The following is a 26395-nucleotide window of genomic DNA, read 5'->3' on the forward strand; positions in this document are numbered from 1 at the left end:
AAGCCAGCCATGTGCAAGATAAGGCAAGAGTTTCCAGACAAAGGAAACTTTGCAAGAAAGTTAAAGCAAACAAAGCAAGTTTTGAGATGACAAGGAGCTTAGTGTGTTTGAAGATCTGAGGAAAGGTTGGCATGTCTAGAACCAGAGAAAAACACCCGCCAATTGGTAATATAGGCCCAGTAGAGCCTAATGGGGGTGACCAGAAGCTCAAGATGTGCTGGTGGGAGGCAGTGTACAAAAACTGCTTTGCATGTAAGATGTTTCCTATACAATTGTCAAAACAATTTGTTGTATACCAGAAAATAATATAACATGTATGCTAATTATACTTCAATAAAAAAAAAAAAATCAAGAAAAAGATGTTCCCAAGTCTAGTGTTATAATTTTAAGTCTTTTGCAAACTTTCACGAATTTTACTTTTTATTAATAAAGTGGTATGAAAGAATGCTTAGAATCCTATCTTTATAACAAAACAAACTCCCCAAACTTGTGTCACTCCAGCAATCTCCTGAGCCCTCATTCTTTTCACAACTTAACTTTTTCGAGCTCTCACTTCATCTCATTTTCTCCTCAAGCCAGTGCAACCTAGCCCTGGCCTCTTGGGAAACTACCTACTCTCCCTGAGAAAGGTGAGAACGTGTCAAGTTCTGCTGTCTGACTTGAATATCTGCATCAAGTGACACTATTCTTGTTTCCCGAAAGTTGCTTTCCCTCTGGCTTCCATAAGGCCATCCTCAGTCTTCTGATCCCCTGTTCTTCTGTCCTCCCTTGTGCATTGGGGTTTCCTGGGACCCGGCCCTTAGTCCCCCTTGCACGCCTCATACTCTCTCATGCCTTCAACTTGAGTCTGTGCTTCTGATGACTCACAGGTGAACACTGTGAAGTGAAAGGCTCTGGAATCAAGACTATCAGGATTCAAATCCTGCCTACAGCACTTACCCAAATGGTGACCTTGGGTAACTTGGATAAGTAACTTGGATAAGTTACTTTAAGTGCTCTGTGCCTAGGTTTTTTTCTTATCTGTAAAGTCGGGATGACACTAATACCTGTCTCGAAGATAGGCTTGTCACAAAGCACATTAAGCACTTATAATAGTGTCAGACACACCATCCTTATTATTTCCAATTCTAACCTCTTTGCTAGCTCCAGAACTGTTACACTTCTCACTCAGGATGGTACTCAGGCGCCTCCAATCCAATGTGCTGAAAAATTAACAATTTTTCTTCCCCCTCAAGATCCACCTCACCTGCTTTTCCCATTTTGGTTAATGATCTCCCAACCCCTGTATTAGTCCAAGCCAAAAACAAGCGTCTTCCTTTTCCTTCTTCCTCAGCCCCTGAAGCTTGTCATTCAGACAGTTGTAACGTTCCTCAAATTAATTTCTTCCTCTCCACTTTCACTGATACAGCCTTACTTTTTATCTTCTTTACTTCTCCCAGGAGTCATTCTTGATGTTTCTTTCGCTTTCAACCGCTACTCTTGGGTGGTGGGTCCTATCATTGTGACACAATGACAGGTGTCAAATATTTTATTTCAGATTCATATCATTTCTATCTAATGCAAGACAATTATAATAACCCTCTAACTGGTCTTTCTACTTTTTCCTTCTTGTTTCCTAGTTCTGTATCCCATTCTTTCCTTCACAGTGTGCCCAGAGTCATCTTTCTAAATTCCAGTGTTGTATCACTTCTCTGCCCAAAGATACCACGTTGCTACTGGATAATTTCCAAGTTCCTGTGTAACATGAGGCCTGCCATTTCCCCATGCTGAACTCTCTATAAAGCCCCAAAGCCTTTTTTTTTTTTTTTCCTCTCTAGATTTTTTGGCCATACAAGTCTCTCTGCTTGGAAATCTCTTTCCTCATGCCCTGTGCTCCCTCTGCCTCCAAATTCTGTCCTTCAGTCTCAGTGCACATGTTCCCTCCTCTGTCCAGGCAGCCCCCTTTGTACCTCAGTCATAGCACTTGCTGCATTGCTGTGACTTGTTCACTTTATCTTTACCCTGGACTATTGTCAGACCCTTGGGACCAGACATGGTTGTGTCTATTTTCATGTCTCCTATGCCTAGTATACAAGATTAAGGGAAATATATTTGGTGAGAGAATGAATGAAAGAATAAGTGAAAAAGAAAGTCTTGAGAAAGCATGTGCATCGAGAATCAATGTACACTTATTGGGTGGGGGTGATGGAATGTCTTTAGAACTCACTTAGTTCAGTCAACTCAAGTGTGAAGTAAAATAATCTGGGAAGAGAGGTCGCATAAGGCACCAGAGGTCCATTAGAAGCAGAGCACACAACTGGGGCTACACCCCCCCAGTTGATGAAGGTTCTATGATGAGAGAATAAGGGACATTAATTATCATTTGTTTGTGAACCAACACTTGTATGCAAAACAAACAAAACCTTACACATAGTAAATGTAACCAGAAATGACCAAGGGAGAAGATGTGAAGCATGCAGATATGTTCATCTGTATTTGACTAACTGTATTGCGACGAATCGCAAGCATTTTGACAAGATTATAAACATACTCAGTGTTTTTAATATTCCATTTCCCTGAACCCTAATGAGATTGAACATCTTTTCATATATGTTATTGGTGATTAGACTTTTTTTTCTTTTTGAAGTGACTTGGGTTGTCTTTTGACTTGTCGGAGATCTTTGTATATCTGCCTAATATCCTTTGTCAGTTATATGTACTGCAAATATCTTTTCTGGCTTGTGGCTTGTCTCCTCACTTCCTTCACTGTCATGATAAATAGTTGTTTACTTGTCTAGTCTTATCAAGTTAGTCTTTTATGAATTGTGTTTCTTGTTTGAGAAATCCTTTCTTATCCCAAAGTCTAAGAATTTTCTATTTTGTGTTTTGAAAGCACTGGATTTTTGCTTTTTACATTTAAGTCATAAATCCACAGGGATTTAATTATTGTGTATGGTGTGAACATTTTTAATAATATGGCTTGATCTCTGGTGAGGCTATTCCTCTAACCCCTTTTTGTTGTAGTTATTCAAGAATGTCATGGCTATTCTTGGCCCCTGTAATTCTAAATACAGTTTAGAATTGATTTGTAGAGTTTTACTCACACCCAGGTAGGGTTTTGTTTGATTACATTGAACCACAGATCAATTTGGAGACAATATTCTATCTATTTGTTTAGGTTTTCTTTAGATTTTTAATTTCTTCCAAAGTTTATAATTTTCTCCATAAGTATCTTGCATAGTTTTGCTGAAGGTATTTCTAGGTGTGTCATGTTTTTATGCAATATATTCATAAGTAGCATTATTTTTTATTTAATTTTTTTTTTTACTAATCTCACTACTTACATAGTCCTATGGTCCTATCAGATGCAAATACGACAGTATTTTTTTCCTTCTTTGAATCTCTCTCTCTTTTTTTTTTTTTTTTGCCATGCTTGCTAAGATTTCCAGAAGGATCAAAAGTAAGATAGAAAAAGCATATATTGAGCAAAGGGGCATCTGGGTGGCTCAATAGATTAAGCATCTGACTCGATCTCAGCTCAGGTCTTGATCTCAGGGTTGTGAGTTCAAGCCCCCTGTTGGGCTTCACGCTGGGTGTGGATCCTGCCTGAAAAAGATACATACGTGTGTGTGTGTGTGTGTGTGTGTGTGTGTGTGTGTATGTATATATATGTATATGTGTATGTGTGTATATCTTTTATATAAAGATACACACACACACACACACAGACACACACATATACATGGACCAAAATATGCTCATGGACCTAAATCAAAAATAATAATAATAGAAAATATTTTGAACTGAATAATAAGGAGAATAATACCAGAAGTTGTGAGGTGCAGCCATAGCAATATTTTTTTTTAAGTTTATTTATTTATTTTGAGAGACACAGCGCGAGTGGGGGGTAGGGCAGAGAGAGAGGGAGACAGAGAATCTCAAGCAGGCTCCCCAATGACAGTGCAAGCACCACGCGGGGGCTCAGACCCATGAAACTGTGAGATCATGACCTGAGCTGAAACGAAGAGTCAGACACTTAACTAACTGAGCCACCCAGATGCCCCAGCAATATTTTTTTTTTTAAGTGTAGCCTTGAATACAGGTAATGGAAAAGAAGATAGAAAATTAATATGCTAGGCATCCATTCTTTTGGATTGATTTTTTTTATCATTCTGTTTTTTTTCTCTGTACCCATTTGTAAATTATGCCCTCATTTCTGCTGATTACCCCTAGAAATTAAAACATCTGAATTAATCAATATCTTTACTTTTTACTGAACAGTGCAAGAACCTTAGAACACTGCAGTTTTATTAACATTCCACTACCCCTACTTTAGCTATTATTGTCCTGTATTTTTTTATATATATTTAAATTTTAGAAGATGGCAGTGAATTATGCCGATTCCTGTATCTCATATGCAAAGAGATTGCCTTCTGTCTATTGTGCATACTTGATGTCCTTTAGTGAGGGGTAGCTGGTGGCAACTGCTTGCAGTTTTCGTTTGTCTTTAAAATGTTTTTATTTAACCATCTTTCTTGAAGGATCTTTTCACCAAGTTTCATTTACTTAGCTGACAGTTCTTTTCTCTCAACATATTTAAAATACTCTATTTTCTGATTTTCACTGTTGCTGATAACAAGTCAGCTGTCATTGTAGCTGTTCTCTTTTCCTTGGACTGCTTTTAAGGCCCTTCCCTTCTGCCCCCTTTTATTTGGGGTGTACTTTCAGTCTTTAGATTCCTTATGGGATACCCAGGTGTGGATATCTTTTTGTTTGTCCTGCTCAGAATTTGTAGAGTTTCTTTAATTGGGAATTCATTGGTTTGGAATGTGGATCTTTCAGTGTTTCTGCAGAGTTCTCACTTTCTTATTTCCACATACTGTTTTAGTCCTGTTCTTCTCTTATTCTAGAACTCCAGTTAAACATATTTGTGTTCTCCGGTGTGTGACAACAATTATTTTCTGGTTAAAAATGTATTTCAGTGCAGCACTATCAGATTTTTGCACTTTGAAAATCATGTAATGAACCCTATTGGGTTGCAAGAGTTGCTTGTTAATTGACTTTAAAATTAAAAAAATAAAAAAGCAGACCTGGCATTCTCTCATTTCAGTCCATGACTATGTTACCTTTCCCCAATGCATTCCCTGCTTTGGCATAGCCAACTCGAGTAAAATGAAAATTCTGCCTCTAATTTTGAGCATATTTTAAAATTTCTTTTTGGGTGATCTTACTCATACTCGTGAGCCTCAAATAGATCACCTTTTTCCTCTGCATTTGTTAAGAGCCAAACCCAAAGGATATCTTTATGTGAATTTCTATTCTTTTATGACATCCACTTAAACTTCCATCTTAGAAAGTTTACTCATTCCTACTTTTTCGGGAAAAAAACCTATACAATAAATTGATAAATAGTTCATAGTAATGATTAATACTTATGTTCTGCTTTATAGTTTACAAAGTGCTTTCACATCTGTATTCTTATTTGTGCAACAGTAAAAAATGTGAAAAGGACTCAGAAGTAAATACTATTTCATTTTATTCTCAAATTTCTTTGAATCAAGAGAAGATACCTTGTTCAACTTATTTGACCCATAGGGTGCCCTTCACTCACTGTACTTTAATTTTTATGGATAATTAAAATGGAATAGAAATCCTTTGTAATTCTGTGGTAATCTTAATTGCGTGCTTCATTATTATTGAACTCCTCATGGGTATTAAAACAAGGTTGTGGTATTGTCCAAGTTTTTCTAATCAAATGTTATAATTACTAACTCTTCACTTTCTGGAGGGTTGTCCAATTTGTTCTATAATTTTAGCAGGAACCAGACTGAGACCTATTTATATTTTTTATTAGTTGCCACTGTTGTACGTATAAAGAGTAATTCTTTTTAAGTTATACTTTGAATTTAAAATTTGCCATCTCATGGTACTCCATTCAAAATAATTCAAAGTTAAAATACCCTTATTTGGAAAAATGTGATAAACTATATTATAAAGTGGTTCTAGGGGCTCCTGAGTGGCTCAGTCAGTTAAACCTCCAACTTTAGCTCAGGTCATGATCTTACGGTTCGTGGGTTCGAGCCCTGCGTCAGGCTGTGCTGACAGCTCAGAGCCTAGAACCTGCTTTGGATTTTGTGTCTCCCTGTCTCTCTCTACCCCCCTCCCCACTTGTGCTGTGTGTCTCTTTCTCTCAAAAATAAATAAACTTAAAAAAAAAAAAAAGTGGTTCTAGCAGCTGTATTCTATAAAATACATTGGGGAGGCATGAATATGGCTAAGCTTTGTTATTTTAAGCAGTTTATACTAGAATTAAATATTGAGAGAGACACATTTAATTCAGTTTTTATGCAGTTGAAGCCATTTGTGTATGACTTTTTAATTTTATGGTACTGAGTTTTACTATTCAACACTAGGCAGATAGTATCTCTAATCAGCGAAGATTCTAGTGTGCATTTTAGGGTAATATACACTTGACCCTTGAATAAGGAAGCGGTTAGGGACACAACCCCTCCCCCACACCATCCAGTTGAAATTCTACCTATCACTTTTGACTACCCAGAAACTTTACTAATGGCCTACTGGTGACGAAGCCTTACTGATAACGTAAATAGTCAATTAACACATACTTTGTATGGCATATGTATTATATACTATATTCTTACAATAAAGGAAGCTAGAGAAAAAATGTTATTAAGAAAATCATAAGGAAGGGGGCACCTGGGTGGCTCAGTCAGTTGGGTGTCCAACTGCGGCTCAGGTCATGATCTTATGGTTCCAGGGTTCAGGCCCCGCATTGGGCTCTATGCTGACAGCTCATAGCCTAGGGCCTGCTTCGGATTTTGTGTCTCCCTCTCTGCCCCTCCCCCACTTGCGTGTGCACGTGCATGCGTGCACTCGCTCTCAAAGAAACATTAAAAAACAAACCAGAAGGAAGAAAAAACACACTTACAGGACTGTACTCTATTTATTGAAAAGAATCTGTATATAAGTTTAATTCTGTATTGTTCAAAGGTCAGCTGTATACGTATCATTCTTTAGATGGTCTGACATTTAAATCCCCTTCCTTGAGAGTCTTCATGTGAAGAACAGCCCTTGCTGCCCCGACCTTCAGAGCCTGAAAGCCCAGATTCTCATTCTCCTAATTCCATTTTATTTAAGGCTCAGGACAGTAACTTGGGCTCAGCAGACAAATGCACTCACTTAAATTCTAATCTAAAGCTATTCCACAAAGAAGCAAGGAAAGAGAGTATCTTCAGTGGCAGTGGTGGCCAACATCTCGTTTCTCAGGCCACGAGTCTCAACAGCAGTGTCCAGTGGCAGCCACAGTCATTTAGTGATGATGTTCAGTAATGGCGAACTGTTGTCCTCAGTGGACTGGCTCTGTGGTAGGATTGATTTTCAATTGTGATTCCATTTGTATACTCACCCTCACTTATGCCTATTTCCCCAAACTGATTCTCCACTCTTCTTGGCAGTTCTAAGAGAAAGGATTCAGTATTGTTTAATCAGTCTGTGAGAGTTTAGCTGCTTGTGGCTAAGCACCCTGACTGATAGCCCGCCAGTGGTTTTTTTCGTTTGTTGCTAATGTGTCTCTTTAATATCGTTCATTGTGGTTACTTGAAAATTTCCCCCTTCCCATTTATTCTATTAGTATCTTGGAGTAAGCGACTTAATGTTGCTAATACTTACTTCACAGAAGTGTTGTAGGAATTACATGAGATAATGTGAGTCAGCACTAATGTTGTTAAGCCCGTTTTTTTAATAGCACTTACCCTCTTCCAGCAAACTATGTAATTCACTTAGTATATTGCTTATTATCTGTCTCCCCCACTTTCTAAGCTCCACAAGGTCAGGGAGCTTTATCTGCTTCTGCGGGCCTAGAACAATGCTTGGCACATAGGAGGCACCCAATCAATATTTGTTGAATCAATAAATGAATTTGGAGTTACCATACTTGGTTTGTGAAGAGGCCTGTGCCCCCAACTACTCAAAGAAAATAAAATCAGTTATGAGTCCCAACATCTCCCACCGGCTCCAAACATCTATCACCCATTACCCATCCTTTGTCACCTCTGTTTCATCTCAGAGAAGGCTCTCCTCTTTTCAGAAGCTAACCTTCCAATTGTGTCCTCGATTCTTTTCCTTCCCACTTCTTCCAGGATAACCACACCATTGATTATTCCCTCATTCTTTTTTTTTCTTTTTGAGTTTATTTATTTATTTATTTATTTATTTATTTATTTAGAGAATGCAAGTGGAGGAGGGGCAGAGGGAGAGAGAGAGAATCCCATGCAGGCTCCACACTGTCAGTGCAGAGGCAAATGTGGGGTTCAAAACCACGAAATCATGACCTGAGCCAAAATCAAGGGTCTGACGCTTAACCGACTGAGCCACCCAGGCGCCCCTCCCCTCATTCTTTTCATGCGTTTCTCCCTACTCTCTCCTATCCTGTAGCTTATAATTGACTAAATCTCAGCTTCGTCTCTTTTTAAGGAGGGAGCTAACAACTTAATTTTACCTTGAAAATCCTTCAATCTGGCACCCCATCTCTGCTTTATTGCCAAATGTCTTGAGAGAGTAGAAACTATTACTGTCCTCTTTTTCTAAATCCTTAATTATATCTCTGTCTCTCACGACTGCTTTTCTATCTACTCCGCTACCAGAATCATTCTGGCAAAGGTTTTTTTGTGATGCAATTGCCAGATTTGGCAATCATTATTTAGCCTTAACCCTCTTTAATTTCTCTATGGATTTGACTTTTCTTTCTTCAGTTTAACAAATTTATTGAACATACACTAAATTCTCTGCATTCTAGGCAGTGAGGATATAAAATCTTCGTAAAAGTCATGTGCAACAAATAATATAGTATCACAATTGCTATAAGGAATTATGTACAACGTTCCTTAGGACCATGGGAAAGCAGTTTTCCTGAGCCAAGAGGAGGAAAGGTATAAGAGAAAGTAAGATGACATATTATCAGATAATAAAGGGATATACAATAAGGAACAAAGAGTGTGACATTGCCAACAGCACAGAATAGATGCAAGTACTTGATATTTTTAAAAATCAGTAATTTGTCTAATATGGCAAAAGTGGGAGTGTATTAAACCAGATAAGGAGGTATTAGAATAGACAAGATATGATGGCGTCTGTGCTAGAATAGTGGAGACAGGGATGTGGAGAGGGACTGTAGAAGTGGAGTTGTTGGAGAAATATTTCAGAAATGGAATCAAGATTCTGTGCCTTGTTTGTTAGTGAGTGAAGGTAGAGGCATGGCGGATTGAGATGTGTTTTGGACACAAAGTGTTTGATGTTATGGAACATCCGTATAATGCAGTTCGGTAAGCAGCTGCATATATGGATCCAGAGGCGAAGCGTGTGGTCAAGGTTGCAGATAAAAATCTAAGGTGGAGATTGAAGTCATGAGAAAGACAAGAGAAGGTAAAGATACAGTTTTGAAACTAGAGAGGATGGAAGTTTAAGGGAGTCATATTTGAAGAACTCTATCTTTGAGAAGTAGAAAAACTAAGTTGGCTGCTTTGGGTGAGGGTTGCTTTAGAAGTGGTAAAATTTTGGAACAATAATTGTGTGCCTACAGTATTATTTTCTTTGGTCAGTTTCCTAGTCTTTGTCATTAGTCGTTCTAAGTCTCCCAGATCTTCATTTGTCAGTAGCATTGCTTCTTCTGCAGCATCACTCACCCTTAAAAAAAAATTTTTTTTAACCTTTATTTATTTTTGAGAGAGAGCGACAGCGTGTGAACAGGGGAGGAGCAGCGAGAGAGGGAGACATAGAATCCGAAGCAGGCTCCAGGCTCTGAGCTGTCAGCACAGAGCCAGATGCAGGGCTCGAACTCACGAACTGTGAGATCATGACCTGAGCCGAAGTCGGACACTCAACCAGTGTCTGAGCCACCCAGGCACCCTTTTGATATCTCACCTTTAAAAAAAATTTTTCAGGGGCATCTGGGTAGCTCAGTCAATTAAGCATCCAACTCTTGATTTCCATTCAATCATGATCTCATGTTGAGGATTGAGCACTGTGGCGGCCCGTGCACTGACCATGCAGAGCCTGCTTAGGATTCTCTCTCCCTCTCTCTGTCTGCCCTTCCCTTGTGTGCACATGCACATACATGCTCGCTCTCTCTCTCTCTCTCTCTCTCTCTCTCAAAAAACATTAAAAATATTTTTTGATTATTACTTTGAGTTGTGTTATGCATTGTGTTGACAGATGTATGTCACATCAGCAAAAGACCAACAGAATAAAGATGGTGATGTGATAGGGATAATTCTAGGGTTCGAAGATACATGTGTGCATTCAAAATCCAGAAAATAAATAAACATGTCAGATGATGAAAAATATAATGGAGAAAAATAAAGCAAAGTAAGAGGAAAGTGGAAAAACTGAGCAGGGACCTGAAAAAGAGAGAGACCAATCATGTGAATATCCAGGGAAAGAACATTCCAAGAAAAGGGAACAGTACATGCAGAGACCCTGAGGCAGGATTGTCCTCTGGTGAATTCTAGGAATAGCAAAGGAGCCAGTGAGGCTGGAGTTAATGAGCATCGGCACAGGACTAGATGAATACAGAAGTTTATGGAGGCGAGTGGGGGTACAGATCATTCTGGGATCTCAGGGGGAGGATAATTCTCAACCAATTAGATTCAAACATCCTCATTTTGTAATAGTAATTTTGTAATTCCACTTCACTGAAGTATAATTCACAGATGATATGTAACTTTCTTAAAAATTTTTAAATATAACTTGAGTACCATAAGTAAAGGAAAGGTATTTATTACCTGTTTAATGTGTAAATTAAACACGTATGAATAGCACGTTTTTTTTTTTTTTTATTCATCAGTGCAACAGGAATTTTAATATCATCAAACAGAGTTTGTTATAATGATTAAATCCATAACAGAGTGCAGTATCTGGTATAGTGTAAACGCTTAAAAGAAGTACCTTTATTTTTTCACTGTTAGAATGAATAAAATGCTAACAATACTATGCTAACACCAACTGAAAGTGTGGCTTCTTTCAAATGTCTTTCATTTTTTTTTTTTTTTATACTATATGAAATTTATTGTCAAATTGGTTTCCATACAACACCCAGTGCTCATCCCAAAAGGTGCCCTCCTCAATACCCATCACCCACCCTCCCCTCCCTCCCACCCCACATCAACCCTCAGTTTGTTCTCAGTTTTTAAGAGTCTCTTATGCTTTGGCTCTCTCCCACTCTAACCTCTTTTTTTTTTTTTTTTCTTTTTTCCTCCCCCTCCCCCATGGGTTCCTGTTACGTTTCTCAGGATCCACATAAGAGTGAAACCATATGGTATCTGTCTTTCTCTGTATGGCTTATTTCACTTAGCATCACACTCTCCAGTTCCATCCACGTTGCTACAAAAGGCCATATTTCATTTTTTCTCATTGCCACGTAGTATTCCATTGTGTATATAAACCACAATTTCTTTATCCATTCATCAGTTGATGGACATTTAGGCTCTTTCCATAATTTGGCTATTGTTGAGAGTGCTGGAATAGCACGTTTTTAATATGTAAATAATCAGGCAGAACAATACAGGAAGACAAAAATGCCTTGTAACACTACCTAGGGGAACCATACTTAGTTTCTGAGAACAGCTGGTAATGAGCCTTTACACCTTTATTAGGCTTTTACTCTGAGTGGAGAAGCTACCTGAGGGTTTAGAGCAGGAGTTACATAATCTAATATTTTTAAAAAATCTCACAGCTCCTGCATGGAGTGAGGCTGTGAGTGGACAAGGGTAGAAGCAGGGAGCCCATTTCAGAGACTATTGCAATAATCCAGGTGCGAGTTGATAAATTGGGTTGTGAGATGTCCATGAAAGAGGACTTGAGAAGTTGTTGAACTCTAGATGTGTGTAGAAGATAGAGGATCTGCTGATGAATTGGAGGTACAATGTAAAAGAAAGAGGAATCAAGGATAACTCCAGGAGTTTTTGTGTGAGCAGTGTAAGGCTGGAAGAAGTCATTGGGAAGGGGTGACCAGAAGTTTACTTTTGGATATATCAAGTTTGAGATGTCCATTAGGCATCCTGGGAGAAAAGATGTTGAGTTAAAGGTCAGATACACAAGTCTTTAGAGTTCAGAGGAGAGGTCCAGACTAGAGATGCCAATTTGGGAATTACGGTATTTGTAAGTGTTGGGGTTACACAAAATAGAGATCACCAGTGATTCTCCGGTGGACGTGAGATTTTTGTGTTTGTTAAAGCTAGGGGATGAATTTAAGACGGTTGAAACATTGGCATAGAGTGTAAGGTTTAGATTTAGAATGTTAGGGTCCTGCCACTTCTTCAGTCCTGAACCATGTGCCATCTGGGTATAGCTAATAAGGTTTGGTGAATAAAGAAGGAGTTATCCTGAATTTGGAACTGGAGGTTTTGAGTTCATAAAAAAAGAGGAGTTGGACTCTCTTAATTTAAGGCTTTGAGTAGCTTATTAGCTTATTTAGAAAAGTTTTTAATATGTTCAGATGAGACAAAGCCAGTATTTTGAAAGGAAAAAAATTTTGTTATGCATTCTAACTTCTATACCTATATACATTACTTCTATTAGTCCTTGATTATTAGAAATATTAATCATATGGTATTCATGTAATAATCATAAAATTACTGTAAGCTGGCTAGTATGATCTTAATGTAGTTTCTAAAATAAAATCTTCATCTGTCAGATCTTTAACGTTCATTTGGTTTTCTTCTAGGAAGATTTGGAGACCGGAGTTCACCTTGACCCTGCAGTCAAAGAGGTTCAGTATAATCCTACCTATGAGACCATGTTTGCTCCTGAGGTGAGAAAACATTATATTTAAGATTCTGCCTTAAAAAAAAAAAAAAAAAAAAAAAAAAAAAGATTCTGCCTTTTGCTAATGCATTTGAATTATACATAGGTAGATAAACAGTGAGTTTTTGGAGTTTTCTCACAAGAATATACATTTAAACTTCCAAAAAACATGTCTTGTTATGTGTCAATTATATCTCAATTTTTTAAAAAAAGAAATTGTACCCTTAAAAATGTGCTAATGTTTATCTGCCAACATACAACTATCTGATAGAATGGAACTCTGTCTTTTGAAAAAAGACATTTTGAAATGTTTGGTTCTTAGATGTGAACGTAGTTAACATCTTCCTCAGTATTGTTAAGGGAGTATTATAAATTAACCATAAGGGAAAAAGAACTTGTTTTATTAGCATCATCAGTGCGGAGTGTATTATGAAACATCTGGTTACAAATGCTCCTGTGATGAATGCAAAAAAGGAGTGCCATGCTAATGTGTTCACTGCTCAGAAGTAGTCGCAGGGTGTATTGCTTGCTCTGTGTGAGACATCTTATGATGGTGGTGGTGGTGGTGGTGGTGATGATGATTAATGCTGATGGAAGCACAAAGAAGATAGGGGGAAAAGGCAAAAAAAGAAAAAAGAAAAGAAAAGAAAAGAAAAGGAAAGAAGGAAGGAAGGAAGGAAGGAAGGAAGGAAGGAAGGAAGGAAGGAAGGAAGAAAGGAAAACAGTGAAAACTGTCCATTTAGGAAAGTCTTTGTAGAAAAATGAAATTTATAGCTATTTTGTTTTCAAAAAGGAAAAGAATGCTTGGCTGAGAAAATGGAGATGTCAGAAAATGGTCATTATAAAACAAAAAAGTAAGCCTTCAGTAGCAGGATCTGTAAGAAGCGCTTTAAAATGGGGGTGAGGAGCCATATTTTATTGCAGCTGAATGAAGAAAGAGGTACTTTTTAATACTTTTTGGTTTTGAGCATACAGTCATTGTCCTTTTTTTGATAAAGCAGTCATAAAGCTGTTTTATATAATCGGCCTGCTCAGGTTTCTGTAGTCAGTTGAAATATGGCGAGTGAAAAATGTAGCACAGCTGATGATGTCAGTGCTAGCATTTAGACATCCCTGTAGCGGTTCTCCGGCTGTCCAGTTAGCAGAAATCCCATGCTCATATTCTGAGACTGCAGCACATTTTAAATTTTATTATATTATTTCTTAAGTCCTTCTAGCCTGTTGAACCTATAGACTGTTTCATATCCCTTGGCACCACTTTAGCTGGCACGGTGAAGAAAGGTTGTACGTTACATATATGCTTCATGATTTTTTTAAATGAAAAGTACTTCAATAAAATAGGGCCACTAAATTCAGGAAATGAGAAAGTTTGGAAGTAGTGTGTGTGTGTGTGTGTGTGTGTGCGCGCGCGCGCGCGCCTGTGACCTTCCTATGTCAGTGCATTTTATATGAAGTCTCTTTCTCTTAAATGTTCCGGTCCTGTGCATAACTAATACATTGCTGTGTGATTACTGTTTTCAAAATTTAAAAGATGAAGTTGTTTTTTTGGGGGATATTGATGAGGCATTAGGCGTATCATTGTCTTTGTGAGATTACCAATCCTTTAATGATCTGCTCTTTTTTTTTCTTGTTTTAGGGAGCCTCCCATTCAATATATAAATTAGTTTATGTTACAAACACTGATGCTTGTCACCAATTTGAGAAAGGAGTGATGAGAGGGAAAAGTGAAGAAAAATTACAATTTTTTCTGGTTGCCAAATGAATTGTCTGTTACATAATAGATAATTAACTTAGAATTTTATGACTGGGATCTGTGTAATTTGCAAAGTATGGAAAGGTGTCACCAGGAACTTTGCTGGATGAAATTCAAGTTCCCGTATTTTGAGAATCCATTGTTAGAAACAAGATATAACCCCTCTCCTCAAGCTACTGTTTACCAGAGAGGATATGCTTTGTGTTATTTTAAAAGATAGAGTGCTCACTTCAGCAGCACATACACTAAAACGATAGCACATTGTTTCCTAGAATGCCTAAAGTCCTACTCAGGTTAAAGGAGAGATTGTGTCTGGTTGTAAAGATAAGAAAAAGTTTCATGGAGAAAGTAGTATTTAAAATAATAAATGGCTGGAGCACCTGGGTGGCTCAGTCGGTTAAGCGTCCAAACTTCAGCTCGGTTCCATGAGTCCGAGCCCTACGTCGGGCTTTGTGCCGACAGCTCAGAGCCTGGAGCCTGCTTCAGATTCAGTGTCTCCCTCTCTCTCTGCCCCTCCCCTGCTTACACTCTGTCTCTCTCTCAAAAATAAAATAAAAACGTAAAAAAAACATAAACAGTAAATGGCAAGATTTCATTCTTTTTGATCACCAAGTAGTATTCCATTTTACATACCGCATCTTCTTTATCCATTCATCAGTCGATGGATGTTTGTGTGTTTACCATAGTTTGGCTATTGTTGAGAGGTGCCACTATAAACACTGGGGTGCATGTACCCCTTGAAATCAGCATTTGCAACAAAGTGGATAGAACTAGAGTGTGTTGTGCTAAGCAAAATAAGTCAGTCAGAGAAAGACAAATATATGAATTCACTCATGTAGAATTTAAGAAACACAACAGATGAACATAGGGGAAGGGAAGGAAAAATAACAGAGGGAGGGAAACCATAGGAGACTCTTAAATACAGAGAGAACAAACTGAGGGTTGGTGGGTGGGGGGATGGGCTAAATGGGCATTAAGGAGGGCACTTGTTGGGATGAGCACTAGGTATTATATGTAAGTGATGAATGTCTAAATTCTACTCCTGAAACCAGTACTACACTGTATGTTAATTAACTTGAATTTAAATAAATAAATTTAAAAGTAAAATAATTAAAAAAAAAAAAACACTTGAATTTAAAATAAACAGTAAAGTCCCAGTTAAGAACATGAGATTTGGGGTTAAATGTACTGCTTATTAGCTTTGGTGTGACCCTGGGTTACCTTAGTTTTCTCAAGGGTAAAATGAAGATAATTTCTACTTTACCAAGTTATATGGATACACACACTAATGTATGATATGCCTAGGAAACTCTGGCACAGAGTAAGCATTTAATAAATAGCAGCCCTTACTGTTATTTATGTTACTATTACTGGCATTGATGGCTAGAAAGGCTTTTATGAGGAAAGATCCCAGGCAGAAGAGAGTAGCATTAGCCAAATTATAAAAGATTTAAAGAACAGGAAGGAATACTTTAGTCATTGTCAGTTGGGGAGAACAGAGAGGTAAGATTAGAGTGATAGTTTGCATGGTGTTGCACAGGGTTCTGGCCAATGTAAACAGTTTGGTCTTGATTTAATAGATGATACATAGATTTTTAAAGTTCTTATTAAAGCGGCATAATTAAAGCTGAATTTTTAGGAAGGTTAATTTGGTAAGGATTTGCATGATGGAAAAGAGTGGTCATAGAAATAAAACTACCATTTCTTACTGTATCCTGCATCCCTGGGAGATTTATATAGTTGTATACCTCATCTCCTTTAGTCTTTACAATAACCCATGTTATTATTAGTACTCTAATCCCTATTTTATAGGGAGGAAACCAAGTCTCAGGGTTTACTGTCAGCAGGTAATGTATTTGGGGATGTGAGTTCACATCACTCTTCACAATTGCTCTGTGGCTGGAAGACCTGTTTGTAGACCGTTGCAGAGTTTGCACATTATACCCCTACATCTTGGACTTTGCTAGTTCAGTAAATTAACTGAATTGACTACTTTATTTTCTAAAATACTATTTTTCCCTCCCAACCGAGGACTTTTCCTAAGTGGGCTAACCTAGTATCTGGATAAGCTTTCTCAAATTATAGATAGAACTTGAAGATATAATAGCCATTGCTTTAGTCTACTGATTTTCTTCATTTCACTCAATCCTTTTTGGATCTACTTAGAGAAAAATGTACGTGTTAGCTTTCCTAGACTCATGTAAAACCTGTAAGTTTCAGGGAGATTTTCAGATTTAAAATAATAGCACTTTTAGGAATAGAAAAACATCAAAGTTAAATGGAAAAAAAAGTTCCTAGTTTATATTAGAAATCTGGCCATAAGGGTTGCTATAAATATTAATGTTGGAATGAACTTTAGAAGACAGTTCAGCTCTTTTATTTCATAGACGAGGAAACTGAGGCCCAAGGTCATAGAACCCATACTAGTAAAAGATCTTGTTTTAGTAATAAACTCTGCTTATGTCTTACATGATTGAGGTATTCTCCCAATAAAAATGAATTGTGTTGATCTTTTCCAAATTGTGGAAAATAATTAAGTTAATCAACAGGATCTTCTCACCTTAAAGTTTGTTTCTAAATGTTTAACCATTGATGGCTACAGTAAACATTAATGAAAAACTTACCAGAAATCTAAGTATAATATGATTATTACTGGTTCAATAACTTGGGGGGGTGTTCTATATGTGAATTTATGATTATGATTTCACAGTCAGTTTTTCTGACTGTGACTTAGTGTAAATTTTCTTAATACCTGTGATGTTATGCTATACTGCTAAGACACTGACCCTCAAGTACTGTACCTCCTGAAGACTTTGGAGAACCACTGCCTTACGATACACAGATTTCTTAGATTTATCTACCCGCGTCTTAACGAATTAAAAATGCTTTTCTCCTACTTTATAAATAAATCACTACTTCACTCAGGTGAAACATATAAGCATACTTAGGAACATCCTGAGATGTAGTGATCTGAATTATGAATTAATACTTAAATGTGTATATTTTATATGGGAGATTAAGATCATAACTGACTGGTGTACTTCAGTATGGTCTCAGCTAAAAACCGCTAAATACTCATACCTAATTCACTTAAATATGTATTTTTAAAATCCCTTGAATACAAATTTAGTTAAACATAATTGTCAGAAGTTAAAAAGAATATTTGGAAGTCAGTTTTGTGTGTTTTTTATGTGCTTTTTGATTTTTTTATTTTTTGGAAGATATTTTTATTTTAAGTATTCTCTGCAACCACCATGGGGCTCAAACTCACAACCCCAAGATCAAGAGTCACATGGTCCACCAACTGAGCCAAGTGCTCCTATACTTTGTTTTGTTTTTTAATGGTTAACCCAGAATTAATAGAAATGCGTATTCACAGAGACCAGGAACATCTGGGACACATAATTTTTAAGGAATTGAGAAGAGCTGACTTCTGCTGAGTAACGTTTCTCTTCTTTTCTTTGTTGGCATTTATTTAATATCTTTAAGGTCAGTTCCAGTAGCTGCTGTTAACTGGGCAGTTGGGGTGAGCCAGAAGTAGATAGATCCTCCCCCAACCCAGCTTCCTGTAGCATTAGAAGATTTTTTTGTTGCCTCCAGCTTAAACATCTATAAAACATAGCACATTTAAGTTTTTAGACTGCTTTAGAAATAGCACCAATATAAGATACACGTAGCTGTAATCTGTGGATCTGTATTCACATAGAAATCAAAGTTCCTTAACACTGAGAATTTTTCTTTAAAAAATAGAGCTGATTTGATATATATGGCCAGTAGAAGAATTGTTCTTTTTTTTTTTTTTGTAAAATCTTAATAAAATAAGACTATGGAAATTGTATTTTCCTTTTTCAAATGGAAATTATAAATATAATGGTTAGCTTATTATATGAGTAACAAGATCAATGGAGATATTTATCATTTTAGATCCCCCCTCCCCCCAGAAATATCAGATACTGCTTTGTGGATGATAGCTGACTATATTAGGTAGAACATCTAGGAAACTTAAATCACTTTATTATCCTTACTCTTATGGATGTTCCTTGTTTTTGTAATAAATTTCATGACAAAGTTACTATAACTGCCAGCATTCAGTAGTCTAGATTTTTTTCTCCCTTACGTAAGGAGGAACTAATATGGGCTGTGAAATCTTGCACTCTCCTTTATTATAAATTCAGAATGAATAGTAATAAAAGTTTTGTATGTAAATCAAATATTTTTAAATTGAATCACTTTAAACATAGAAATGGAAGCTATCAATATAAAAGAATATTGTAGTAATGCATTTTCTTCTAAAGCAGAAAAAAAACATAAAGCAAATGTAACATCATTTAAATTCAGTTTTTTGTGCATAGTATAATATTGATATCTAGAGAAGGCAGCATCCTCCTTAAGAGAAGACCAATAACTTATATTTATGGCTCTGGAAATATATCACAGGAATGGTGGTTTCTAATGGTAGTGACTTAAGGTGTTCTGACGCTGAAATACTTTATCATGAAGACCTTCCAGACTTTAAATAAGAATATCCTGTCTAACCCCACTATTTCCAAAGTGGGAAGTTCATTTCATTGTTTATTTTAAAACAAACAGGGGCGCCTGGGTGGCGCAGTCGGTTAAGCGTCCGACTTCAGCCAGGTCACGATCTCGCGGTCCGTGAGTTCGAGCCCCGCGTCAGGCTCTGGGCTGATGGCTCAGAGCCTGGAGCCTGTTTCTGATTCTGTGTCTCCCTCTCTCTCTGCCCCTCCCCCGTTCATGCTCTGTCTCTCTCTGTCCCAAAAATAAATAAACGTTGAAAAAAAAAAAATACAGAGTTGGATTTTTCCATTACCATTAAATAAATATTATTAAATTAATAGTGCTTGACATAATCTGATACTTTTTTTTTACCATTTTTTTTAAAAGTTAGTATGATTGTACATTTAAGGAATGTTATGATACAGTAGAATCCTAGACTAGAGTTTGTTCTAACCTTGGTTCTACTAATAATAAAACTATTGACTCTGGGGCAGATAAAATACACCATCTTTAGCCTTTGTTCTTCATTTCTAACATGAGAAGGAGAATACCTCTCTAACTTTCCAGGATCTTTGTACAAATCAAATTAAATAACATTTGGAAACCATTATGGAAACTCAAAGCATTACAAACAGATAATAATGTACTATTTTGTGTAAGACTTTCATAGTGTGACTTCTCAGAGTAATTTTATTTCATTTGTAATATCTTTTTCTAGGGATTTCTTCAAGCATTTTACTTTTATTGTCTTTTTCCTATTCTCTGACCCCAGTGGGGTTCTGATTAATCTTTCACTTCATTAATGCTTTCAGTATGTCATGCATGATAGTAAGTATTGAGGATTTTAAGTCTCTACCTTTGAAGAACTCATAATCTGGTAGAGAAGAAACATGTATTTTTAAAATTGCATCATGGTACCATTATTGATATACCAAAAATCATCTTTTTAAATTAAAAAAAAAAGTCACCCCAAATCCCCCAAATCGTTGGACAAAAATATAGTAACTCAATCATCAAGAGCAGCATTGTCCAATAGAACTTCCTGCAATGAAGGAAATGTAGTAGCCAATAACCACATGTGACTGTTGAGCACATGAAGTCTGGCTAGTGTGACCGAGGAACTGAATATTTTATTTTAAGTAATTTAAATTTAAATAGCCGTACAGAGACTTGGGTGAGCTGGGTTCCTCTCCTTCTGTCCTAGGGGCTGGGCTGACAAACAGTGCTCATCAGCCATTGCCCAACTGCGCCGAACCATGTGTGGGGAGCATGTTCCCAAGTAGGTTACTTAGCCCCTAATGATTTAGAGTTGAAAATATATTGTACAATACTGGTATTCTGGCTTTATATACTTAGGATTTGATTTTTTTTCTTATAACATTGCAGTTTGGACCAGAAAATCCCTTTAGGACACAGCAAATGGCTGCCCCTAGAAATATGCTTTCTGGATATGCTGAACCAGCTCATATCAATGACTTCATGTTTGAACAGCAAAGAAGAACTTTTGCCACCTATGGTAAGGAGATAAGATTTACAGTTTCCAGTTTGACACATTTTTGGGTGTGTGATAATCTGTTTTATCTTCTTGCTTTTTAAATTTAATAACCTAGATTCCTTTTTCAAAAGGTGCATTTTCTTAAACACATCTATAAATATTTATACAAGTGTGAAGTTGAACTAATATTTTTAGCTGTCATTCTAAATCTGCTGTGATTTCTGAGTACTAGAAATACTCTGTGGTCTTAAAAACAGAATGTTCTCTGTTGTACTTGATAATGAACCCTTGTTATTGAATGTCCATTATATGCAGGTCACTGTTGAAGTTGGTAAATGACCAGATAGTGTTGAATTTACTTTTATTTTTAATTCCAGTATAATTAACCTACATTGTTATATTAGTTTCAGATGTACACTATAGTGATTCAGTAATTCTATACACTGCTCAGTGCTCATCATGATAAGTGTTCTCTTAATCTCCTTCACCTATTTCACCATCCCCCCACTCACCTCCCTTCCGGTAACCATCAGTCTGTTCTCCATAGTTGAGTCTTTTTTTGCTTTGTCTCTTTTTCTTTGTTCGTTTGTTTTATTTCTTAAGTTGCACATATGAGTGATCATACAGTATTTTTCTTTCTCTGACTGACCTATTTCACTTTGACTTTATACCCACTAGATCCATCCATGTTGTTTCACATGGTAAAATTTCATTCTTTTTTGTGGCTGAGTAATATTCCATTGTATATATCTTTCAGATCTTTATCCATTCAACTATCGATGGACACTTGGATTGTTTCCATAACTTGCCTATTGTAAATAATGCTGCAGTAAAATAGAGCTACATAAATCTTGAATTAGTGTTTTCCTATTCTTTGGGTAAATATCCAGTAGTAGAATCACTGGATCATATGATACTTCTATTTTTGATTTTTTGAGGAACCTCCATACTGTTTTCCACAGTGGCTGTACCAGTTTGCATTCCCACCAACAGTGCATGATGGTTCCTTTTTTCCACATCCTCGCCAACACCTGTTGTTTCTTGAGGTTTTGATTTTAGCCATTCTAACAAGCGTGAGGTGATATCTCATTGTGGTTTTGATTTACAGTTCCGTGATGATCAGAGATGTTGAGCATGTCTTCAAGCGTCTGTTGACCATCTGGATGTCTTTGGAGAAATGTCTATTCATGTCTTTTGCTCATTTTTCATCAGATTATTTGTTTTTTTGGTACATTCTGTATCTCTCGTTATTAACCGACTGACTTTATTCTGTTTCTCACATCTTCTCTCTGAAATGTTTTCTCTTATTTACTGAAGGACATCAGGAAATAGAATGGCCACAGATTCATTGTGTAAAATAATTATATCTGATCTGTCAGTGGTAGGATTTAATAAAGTTAACATGCATACAAGGTCAGGAATCTCCTCTAAAAGAAGATGGTCTTTATAATGTCCCTGTTGATAGTTCCTCAGATTACAGTTCCTACTCACTTATATCAGATTTGCTAGTATTCGGTGGTACCTTTCCTTTCTCTTTCTGTAATCCTCATCTGTGTCTTTATGATGTTGTAGTTGTTATCTTCTTTATGAATTAGTTTCTTGTGCTAATGTTTCTTTTCCAAAAAGTAATTGACAAAGAAAACCTTGAATTTTACAACAAATTTAATAATCACGTCTTTAGACCAGCACATTCTCTTTTTTTTCTTTCTTTGCAGTTAGAATTCTAATTCCTCCTTTTATTTCTTACAGAATTTGTTTTAAGTTCTGAACAAATTTTTCTGTCCTATCTACCATTAACTTCCATTATTATAAGATAGGATTAAAGAAGGTTAAGGGGAGCCTGGGTGGCTCAGTCAGTTGAGTGTCTGATTCTTGATTTCGGCTCAGGTCATGATCTCACGGTTCATGCGTTCAAGCCCTCCATCGGGCTTTGTGCTGACAGTTGTGGAGCCTGCTTGGGATTCTCTCTCTCTTCTCCTTCTCTCTCTCAAAATAAATAAATAAACTTCAGTAAAACTTTAAAAAACATTTTTTAAGGTTAAGAAAATAGTATCACGTGAAATACTATGTATTCAGTGATGGTTTTTAACAAAAGTTATTTTCATAAAAAAAGAATATAAACAAATTTTAAAACTTTCAGGAAAGAGAGAAGAAAAAGGTTACCTATAACCTCACTATACTAAAATATCTACTTTTAGCATTATGATCTTTATCCCTCCAAGTTACTCTATACTATAATCGTTCTATAGTGAAAAATTTGCATCTCACCTTCTTATTCAGTGTTCTACCATCAGCATTTCCCAGTGTTAATTTATAATCCCAGTTTGTCATTTTTTTTTTTTTTTCAACGTTTATTTATTTTTGGGACAGAGAGAGACAGAGCATGAACGGGGGAGGGGCAGAGAGAGAGGGAGACACAGAATCGGAAACAGGCTCCAGGCTCTGAGCCATCAGCCCAGAGCCCGACGCGGGGCTCGAACTCACGGACCGCGAGATCGTGACCTGGCTGAAGTCGGACGCTTAACCGACTGCGCCACCCAGGCGCCCCAATAGTTTGTCATTTTTAAGACCTAGGTAGTATCCATTGATGGGCTATATCATAATTTACATAATTTATTCTAGTGTTGGAAAGTTGCTTTTTTCTAATTTTTAGGGAGTGATGCAAACTGATTCACTGTGTATTAGTTTAGAGTTTTAGTAAAGATAGTATTTATCACAATACATTCTCAGAAATTGGTTTTGAAGAGATTGCCCTGTGTTAGGTTATATTTCATCATGACAAGGTTATAATTAACAGTGTTCAAAACTTAGACTGTATACTTCTGAGATCACCTAGAAGAGTTGGACTCTTCCAGTCCAATAAAATGGTTATAAATGCATTTGTACCCATAAAGGATCCCCTGTAAATATGAAGTATATGTGTGTGTGTGTGTGTATAGCACATAAAAATCAATTTTATTACATCATGAATTTATTATTATATTCTAGCCTGTATGAAACACACTTTTATTTATTTATTTTTTTTAATGTTTTTTTTTTCAACGTTTATTTATTTTTGGGACAGAGAGAGACAGAGCATGAATGGGGGAGGGGCAGAGAGAGAGGGAGACACAGAATCGGAAACAGGCTCCAGGCTCTGAGCCATCAGCCCAGAGCCTGACGCGGGGCTCGAACTCACGGACCGCGAGATCGTGACCTGGCTGAAGTCGGACGCTTAACCGACTGCACCACCCAGGTGCCCCTGAAACACACTTTTAAAGACTTTGCTTGTTTTCTTTAGGGAGGACTTAAGCAATAATTTAGATAGCTAAAACTACTTTAAAACAAAACAGAAAAGAAAATGTCCAATTAAGCTTATACTGATACTTATTTTCTTTCTTAAATTATCCTATAGTAAGAATATTTATTTATTTACTTATTTATTTATGTTTATTTATTTTTGAGAGAGAGAGAGAGAGACAGTGCGAACAGGAGAGGGGCAGAGAGAGGGAGACACAGAGTCTGAAGCAGGTTCTAGGCTCTGAACTGTCAGCACAGAGCCCAATGTGGGGCTTGAACTCAGAAACCGGGAGATCATGACCTGAGCCTAAGTCAGACACTTAACCAACTGAGCAACCCAGGTGGCCCCTATAGTAAAAACATATAAAACTAAGTTGGCTTATATCTGGGTTCAAAAATGGACTTGGGGCTATCCTATATTAGGCAGCCTGGAATAAAAGAAGTAGCCGATTGCTAAACAAATTATGGTCTGTCTCCTTTGTGACAATCTTAGAACCAAGGACAGTTTGCTTGAACTTAAATTAATAAACAAGTTAAACAACCTCAGGTTTAGCAGTTTCTCTTTTCTTTACCCCTAAGTATTCGGCAAGTATAGCTTCTGTTAACTTAAAAGTCTTCTTATTTTCTCATCAAAAGGTCTCGTCTAATTTCAGATCGTAATTCCTATCTGTTTTCTCTCACCCTTCTACATGGAATGTAAGGCTAGGAGACCTTTCTATTACCTTCCCTCATTTGCAAAGTACCAGGGAGCAGATCTTCTCACACCTTGTACTAGTGTTATTTCTGAGACATAAAGGAGATGGCACATGACTTCAGTTTTACGTGTCTCAAATATATCACTGTACAACCTGCTGGGCTAGAGAACAAACATTGATCCTACTTCTCTTCCCATTTTTAAATGGTTGTAGCAATGTTATAATCTAAGTGCATTCTTCCTGGAAGATTTCTATTGTACTCTACATTTTATTTATCACAAGACCCGCCTGTAGAGTCCGTATCAGTGAAGATAGGCTGTTACTCTAGCGTCTGTTTATGGTATTTCTTCTGATTTCATCTCTCAGTGGTTTGTGTGAATTCTTTTGTCTTATTTTCCTCCCTTTTCCTTCCAGGTTCTTGGCCTGTTCCCTGGCTAGTCTTAACTTGAGGCTTCTCAGTGAGGTTTCAGACTTCTTTTGGTCCTCCTGTTACCCAGAATTTCCTCCACATCAGTCCATGGAAGTGGAAAATAGAATTTAAAATAAACACCTTTAGTTTTACCATAGTCATTATTTTTTAAACTTTTTTTTTAATGTTTATTTATTTTTGAGAGAGAGAGATAAGAGTACAAGCAGAGGAGGGGCAGAGAGAGAGAGGGAGACACAGAATCTGAAGTAGGCTTCAGGCTCCAAGGTGTCAGCACAGAGTCTGACACGGGGCTCAAAGTCACGAACTGTGAGATCATGACCTGAAGTCGGATGGGTAACCGACTGAGCCACCCCAGGTGCCCCTACCATAGTCATTATTAACTGAGCTTTCATTTTAGTATCAGAAATTCTTCATTAACCTTTTTAAATGATTTTGTAAAATACTCTGCTGAAGATGTATAATTTATGTAAACATTCCTTGTGTCATTTAGATTTAAATTGGTTCTAATTTTCACTATTAAAAATGTGGTGTAAAAAAAATGTAGTGATGTATATCTTAAACTGCAGTAAAATGCTTTTTAGATTGTAATTTTAAATTATCTTTGTAAATATCTTTGTGCATAAAACTTTGTGGGTTTTTTTTCATTTTCTTAAGATGAATTCCCAGGGGTAGTTCTGAGACTATAAATGTTTTTGGTGTTTTTTTAAATTTTTTTTCAGTGACACTTTCCCTTGCTTTACTATTTTTTATCTTTTTTCTGCTTTTGAAATAGTCTTTTAATTACAAGATATCAAACTACACTCAAAAATACCAGCCATTGGCACACTGTGGAGAAGCTCACAAGCAGGGACAGATAGCAGTGGCAGGAGGTGGGAAATGATTGGAGCAGTGGTTACAAATGTTCACAGGAAGCTAAACCTATACAACAGGTTGTGCCCTAATGTTAGCACAAGTTAGACTAGTCACTACCATGGTCGGTGGCCTTGGTGTGTTTGGGTTCAGATTCTACGTGGTAGTACAGTTTCTTCCAGTTGAAAGTTCTTGGCTTGCACCAATCACAGCGTGACCAGAGGGCACCAGACCAGTCTATTCGGTTTTCAGTATACTGTCATAGACCCGATAGATGTACCGAGAGACTTCAGCAGCTCTACGCTTCAGCGCCAGTGTATAATTTCGGTGTCCTGGCTGGATATGTAGCTCAGCCAAAATCCAAATGCCATTAGTGAGCTTTAGGGATCGGTACAGCATGTCCAGCCCACATTCCTCTTGGCAACCATATAAAAATTATTGTTTTGCAATTTGCTGGAAACAGTGTCAGCCTTTAAATGACATTCCTTAAAGTTCATTGAGCCGAAGTTCATTTTCATTGGGGATATCCTTCCATGTTGCAAGGGAGACCTGGCGCTCCATTTTGCCATCTTCTAGACAAA

General features: G+C 37.0%; 2 protein-coding genes across 4 annotated transcripts in view; one reads left to right on the forward strand and one right to left on the reverse strand.

Moving 5' to 3' along the window:
* CDC40 (cell division cycle 40) overlaps positions 1-26395 on the forward strand; it is a 60683-nt gene that overhangs the window by 1384 nt on the left and 32904 nt on the right. Inside the window, exons 2-3 of the mRNA XM_045499258.1 lie at positions 12719-12805; positions 20453-20582. Of these exons, the coding sequence (XP_045355214.1) occupies positions 12719-12805; positions 20453-20582 (217 nt within the window). The remainder of the gene's footprint in view (positions 1-12718; positions 12806-20452; positions 20583-26395) is intronic.
* Positions 403-26395, reverse strand: part of METTL24 (methyltransferase like 24) — a 170687-nt gene continuing 144694 nt past the window's right edge. Inside the window, exon 6 of one of the 3 annotated variants that reach the window (XM_045499271.1) lies at positions 403-1493. In XM_045499271.1, the coding sequence (XP_045355227.1) occupies positions 1467-1493 (27 nt within the window). In that variant the 3' untranslated portion in view covers positions 403-1466. The other 2 variants (XM_045499269.1, XM_045499270.1) reach the window with 2 other exon arrangements.

Source organism: Leopardus geoffroyi, chromosome B2 (assembly GCF_018350155.1).
Source record: "Leopardus geoffroyi isolate Oge1 chromosome B2, O.geoffroyi_Oge1_pat1.0, whole genome shotgun sequence".
Lineage (NCBI taxonomy): Eukaryota > Metazoa > Chordata > Mammalia > Carnivora > Felidae > Leopardus > Leopardus geoffroyi.